General features: G+C 37.9%; 1 protein-coding gene across 1 annotated transcript; it reads right to left on the bottom strand.

Moving 5' to 3' along the window:
• Window positions 1-982: 982 nt before the first annotated feature.
• On the bottom strand, window positions 983-5,864 carry LOC110444852 (tetratricopeptide repeat protein 25-like). The gene is made up of 6 exons (XM_021489205.1): window positions 5,152-5,864; window positions 4,690-4,897; window positions 4,279-4,365; window positions 3,618-3,814; window positions 3,280-3,348; window positions 983-3,005 (listed from the first exon to the last, which is right to left on the bottom strand). The coding sequence occupies exons 1-6, from the start codon at window positions 5,834-5,836 to the stop codon at window positions 2,587-2,589; spliced, it is 1,665 nt and encodes a 554-aa protein (XP_021344880.1). The 5' UTR covers window positions 5,837-5,864; the 3' UTR covers window positions 983-2,586.
• Window positions 5,865-6,012: the final 148 nt, after the last annotated feature.

The raw sequence follows: 6,012 nt of genomic DNA, 5'->3' as shown, positions 1-6,012 counted from the left end.
TTTTACATGTTTTATGGGTTTAGATAGACTTTCGGTAAAAATGACACCCCCAATTTTCTAAACCCATAAAACATGTAAAATTACTCTGAACACCTTAGTTGAGGTCACATATAGCTGTAACAAATGTTCAAGTCCATGTGATCGGATACTGTAATTGAACGTTACAATTTGGTTATTGATATAGTATGCCAACCATGAATCACACTAGATCTAATATCGTGCTGAGTCACCGTAAAATCTTTAGACATGTTACAATTTTTGACTATCTGTGCGAGTAATTCCCCTTTATGGTCACACGTCAACTTGAAATTATTTCAAAATCGATATGGCGTACTTTGATTGAAATAACGAAACACATCCGAGAACAAAATTGTATAAAATTGTTTAATGCAGAACGTGGCGTACACAGATCTTCTATGAGCTAGGTTAGGACAAGAGACCCAAAATCATTTGTTTTGAAATAAATATCAAACAATGTGCGTAGAAATAAATTCTGGAAAACAAAAACTATTTTCCACATTTGTTTATTGATATCAAGATATCTAGATTGTGTATGACCAGTCACAATGCCGACCTCCGTAAATATTACAACAGACATGAATACTTACAGGATCAGGGCGTTTCAATCACTATTGACTTGTAAGATATGCATAGTTCATTGCTATAGTGACTCGCGTTGATCGAAAAACATTTTGGTTTCAACTGACAATTAAGTGTTTGTGATAAAGAAGATAATTTGGACATAATGCTATAGTATGTTACAGAACGACAAAACTTTTCTTGCTGTGCACTAACAAGCTTGTACAATGAATAACCACGTCTACTGTATAGACCTGTACCAGCTTACTGTGTCAAACAAATGTATCTATATATATTTGCACTCTATCGTCTAGCGTTGGTATAACAACTGTATAATAATGGAACTTCCTTTATAAATTAGTAACGTCTTTATATGTGTATTAAAACAACAAAAAGACGATATGTTTATATGAAAACAACAGATTTATTGTACAGGGTCTTATAAACAGTGGCAAACAACGGAAACTACTGAATGATGCTAGCAAAGTCAAACAACAGAACAACAAGTAAATTATGAAATGAAATCGGCAATCCAAGGTTATGTATTATTACACAACTCGACGACGTATATCATTACGAAACGAAATAAAAGCGAAAGAGAATTTAACATAACCTTGAATTTGCCAACATGCACATTAAAGTGACGTAATTTTGATATGGCTACTGTGAATCTGGGAACCGACAGTGTTCGAGGCGGTTCACGTGCGTAGATAGTAATGACGTCATGCCAAACCACTCCTCTTTTCCTTTGTAGAAAAGAGGAGGTTATCAACATCGCCACGAGAAAATAATTACTGAGTGCGCATGAACTCATTCAGTGAGGGTCATATTATACTGTTCACGAGTGTGATACTATTTGCCTTATAAGAATTTTCGTTGCGAAAAAGTGCACGTGTTTGGAACAATTTTTTAACATTACCGTTGCTTAATCTTTTTCATGTTATAAGTCAGCGTCTCGTTCAAGGTAGCCTGTGTAATCCGAACGTTGCAAAATCCGGAAAATTGCGCAACCAGACAGTCACAATCTACAGCCCTACGTAAACTTGTGAAGATGTGTAAACTTCAGCATGATCTGAAGAATGAGATTTGATCATGAAGTCTTCGGCTTAGACAGGCTTACCCGCATATTACAGACAATGCCAAAACATGCAGCAAACGATCGACTTGTTTTATAATTGGACTGACCGGACAGATACAAGGTCAGGGTCCGGACACAATTGTTCACAATAGTGCACGCATCACTGGACAACGTTAATGATAAAATTGTACCAGTAAGTCGAAAATAACTCGAAATGATTGTAACGAAAACCATTAAATCACACAAAGAGATGTTTGCCTAGTCAGGTGATTTGATACTACTTTATAAACATGGTAGTTTCCCCATGCATACGAAAACAAAGTAGTCATCTCATCACCAGCTCACATTTGTTGACACTAAATTCCGGTACTTTTACATATAAAATCTACATTTTAAACGCCATATTTTGGAAATCTTAACTGCGAAACGAAAATTGAAGATTTTATAACCAAAAATGCGTTCACATGTCAAAATTGTGTCAGATATGTAAGTAAAACAGCGCTTATTTTTCTGTAAGTACTAAAACACTGGCACATTAATAATTGCAATAAATCGTTTGTACATGTACATTGTCAATCAGACCCGTGTATTTTGATAGGTGTTGATGACCTCGTCATCAAGTCTCTAGAGGTCACTCTTACACAAAAAGTCATCAGCTAAATAGTAAACTATTTTTTTACTGATCGACCATCAACACCTTTCCCCGATGAGAAATATGTTCAATATCTTTATACATATATAATGTAATATCAATCACTGCCATTTCGTTGTCTTTTCACATTTCTAAGAAATGTTTGTCGTTATAAACCTCTTATTGGAATGCAGCGTTTCTTTCTTCAAAACTTTCAAAAACTTAAAAATGGAAAATCAAAAATGAATATCTCCCTTCGAATAATAACGCTTCACTTATTTGATGACGTAATGTACACTTATCCCATGGCTGTGCTACACCTTATGACAGAGTTTGTGACAGAGTTACGCCCAGACATCTGAACATTTTGCAAGGATTTTTTGAGTTCCGAGGACACATGACCTCCAGATTTTCTGCCATTTTCTTGTAATTGTGCAAATGAGCCAAACATGGCGGTGTCAAGGTCACTTCTAAGACGATCGAGTTCAAGTTGTAAGTTTTCAGTGTCATATCCGGTTTCGGTCAATGACACGTCACCGTCGTCTTCTGGAATATAGATACTAGAATAGTCAGACCACTCCGCGCGAGATTTAGCATACTCCGCTCTTGACCTTGTTAAGTCGGCCTGTGACCTAGACCTCGTTTTGAGTTCCTCGACGATTTTGTCATTTACGTCATTCAAAGCGTCTCGGATAGCAGTTTCCGCTTTGTTGTCTCCTGATAGCAAACAAAATATACATGAAATTATCACTTTTTAATCGCTATTTCATTAAATGCCATATTTTGTTTTTAATTATTATAATTTTGTATAGCTATCTGTAGTGTTTTCCGTATTGCTGTTTGAAGGTTTCCATGGTATCAACACACACGTGATAAATCGACAAGAGAGAAGCTAAAGATATTTTAAATAAGGACATATACAAAAATGATCGGAAGCCTTCAGATTTATAGCATCATACAGTGTATAAAAAGTTATCTTGTATTGCGTTACCTTGCATTCTAGCCTGATCCATCGCTCTTTCGAAAGTGTTGAAGGCCGCATGGTACTGACGCAGCTTAACTGTAAAACAGAGAAACAATAATGACCATAAACAGTGAGACATGACATTACATAAACTGGCAGTATAGCATGTTACACGAAAATTAGAATACATAATTTTTCTGACTTAGTATGTATTTCAGAGTGCCACTGGCTTAGGTTTCTCTTGAGTGATTCGGAAAATGATATGCACAATCACATTTTGGTGAGGTCTTACAAGGCCTTTAGATTCCGACTGTTTATGACTTGTTATGTTTTCAGCAGTGTGTTTCGCTTTTCGTTTTCTTTACCTTCAGCGACCCCTAGGAGAACTGAACTCTGAAGCTGGTAGTTCCAGTCGAGTGCCTCTTCAGCCGCCTCAACGGAACGACGCGCCGCCTCTCGGGCGTACTCGTACTGGCCAAGTACCAGGAAACAGTTCCCGATCTCGTGGTACAACCATGCGGACTCAACACGGGTTGTGCAAAGCTGTATCTTCCTGGAAAATCTGTGAGCGGAACCAGAAATATAAACACATTTGCACGGACGTATTATAATTAGGAAAGCTACAAAGCGTTACCACGAGTTATATTTAGAATATCAAGTTTGAAAAGCAATGGAACCGTATTCTGAACAAAAAAATGGAATGTGAAGCACGGACAACGTCTAAGCACATATGAGTGTAATGTCATTTAGAAAGATAAACTAATAACAATATGTTATGTTATACTGAAGTAGCAATTGGTTACAATAATGACATTTATTATGAATACTTTCTATAATGCTGACTCTACTATAAATTATATGTATATATTTGACGCTGAAAACGATATTCATGATCGGTTAACACTAGTATTGTGATATTCAATACACCTCGTATTAAGTTATACCATCGTTATATACTTCCCCGTAATTATTAAGTAACGATTTTACAATAGATACAGACTGATTTAGTTTCGATTGAGTACTTACACATCTAGAGCCTTCTGGTGCTTGCTTTGGAACACGTAAATTCTCCCGAGATTTCCTAGAGCACGTGATATGGCCTCAGAATCGTTACTGAAAGCACAAGTTCAATATTATGATTTTACCCGCACTATAACGTGTAAATAAGTAAATTCTGTACACTAAAACAAATATTCCCATTTTTTCAGGTCTTTATCCATGAACTAACCTAAACGATGCTGTTAAACATCGATATGATGTCCTACGTTCAATTTACCATCTCGTTTACCGCCAACGTATTTCATGTTTTCGTAACCATTCGATTACATACCGAACCCTTTATAACGCCAACATGGAGCATTTGTATCAGTATAACAAGGTTATCCTTTACAGGTACAGCAGTTATCTCATGGTTCGCAGTATATTATGGTAGCTTACATCCGTTCGCCGATGTCGAGATCTCGCTTGTGGTATTCGAGACCAGTGACGTAATCCCTCATTTCGATGGCGGCGTTTCCTATGTAGGAGTAAAGCTTGGCAGTGAGAGACATTACGTTCGGAATTTCCTCCATATTGTAGCTGTTCATGGTGTTCAAACAAGATTCGGCTTTCCTGGCGCATTCGGAATATTTTCCTTCTACGTAGGCTGTAATGATAAAGTGATGAAACTTCAGTGCATTATACATGTAATCGATGAACTTATTATTATTATACTTCACTTTTAACAATGTTGAAATATGTACAACAAATGATATCATGATGCCAATAAACTTTTTTTCTGATTGAAAAATCTAAAGAAACATGGCAGCAATTCATTTGCATTTTGGAAGACTTTTTCCGTGATGCTAATCTTCATTCGAATGTCTGGAAACCTGGAATGACAAATTTTCCGACACTTACCGAATTCGACATCCTCCATGACTTTATTGATATACGAAATGATTGGTTCTCTTCTGATGCGACGTCGACCCCGATTGTATTTTGACATGTCCGTATTAACATAAGGGAGTTTGAGGGTATTTGTCGGAGTCATAGTTTCCTCTGTAACATCCTGACTCCTACGTCGTGCGCTTCCGTTCGATTTAAGGTCAATGTCGCTGTGACCTTTATAGGTGCTAAAGCTGATGTTGAGTCCGGAGTCGGAGTCAGATGACGTGTGATGTTGACTCAGGTTATCCTTGAGTGTGTTGTTTCGCCCGCGCTTGACCTTCAGGTTATTTTCCTGTCTGGGTCTCCGTATGATGGGTCGCTGGGAACGTTGTGGGTCCAATGTGTCCTTCAACTGTACTTTCTGTCCTTCAAGGACATGAACGAACTGGGGCGGGTTGGCTTTGCGAGAGTTGGCCTCAGCGGCCTTTTTCTTGTCAAGATACCTGAACCAAGATCCTGGTGGCATGGGATCTTTTTCTTTGGTTTCTTTACCATCCTTGTGTATCTTTGTCGACTTCGCCTTAACAGTGCTGGCATTGCTCGTGGATTTTAAAGTAGAAGGTCGTGTGCCGGGAGCTTCAGGGGGGATAATCCGTCCCTGGCGTACCCAGTACAACACACGGTCATACAGGAAGTTTAAACCCGTCTCCGCCATGTTGGTAAGGTCTACACTTCCACGAGGTACGTCTACAATACAAGTAAATATTATGGTAGCAGTATACAGTAGAAATGGCCCGACTGTGATAATCAAGGCACATGTCGAGGAAATGTAAACACAGCGGATTCATCCTACACAACACATGTATACATGTATATATATTTGTAAACTGC

The sequence above is a fragment of the Mizuhopecten yessoensis genome, unplaced genomic scaffold (assembly GCF_002113885.1).
Source record: "Mizuhopecten yessoensis strain PY_sf001 unplaced genomic scaffold, ASM211388v2 hete_36181228, whole genome shotgun sequence".
Lineage (NCBI taxonomy): Eukaryota > Metazoa > Mollusca > Bivalvia > Pectinida > Pectinidae > Mizuhopecten > Mizuhopecten yessoensis.
This window is presented reverse-complemented; position numbering and strand designations above follow the sequence as displayed.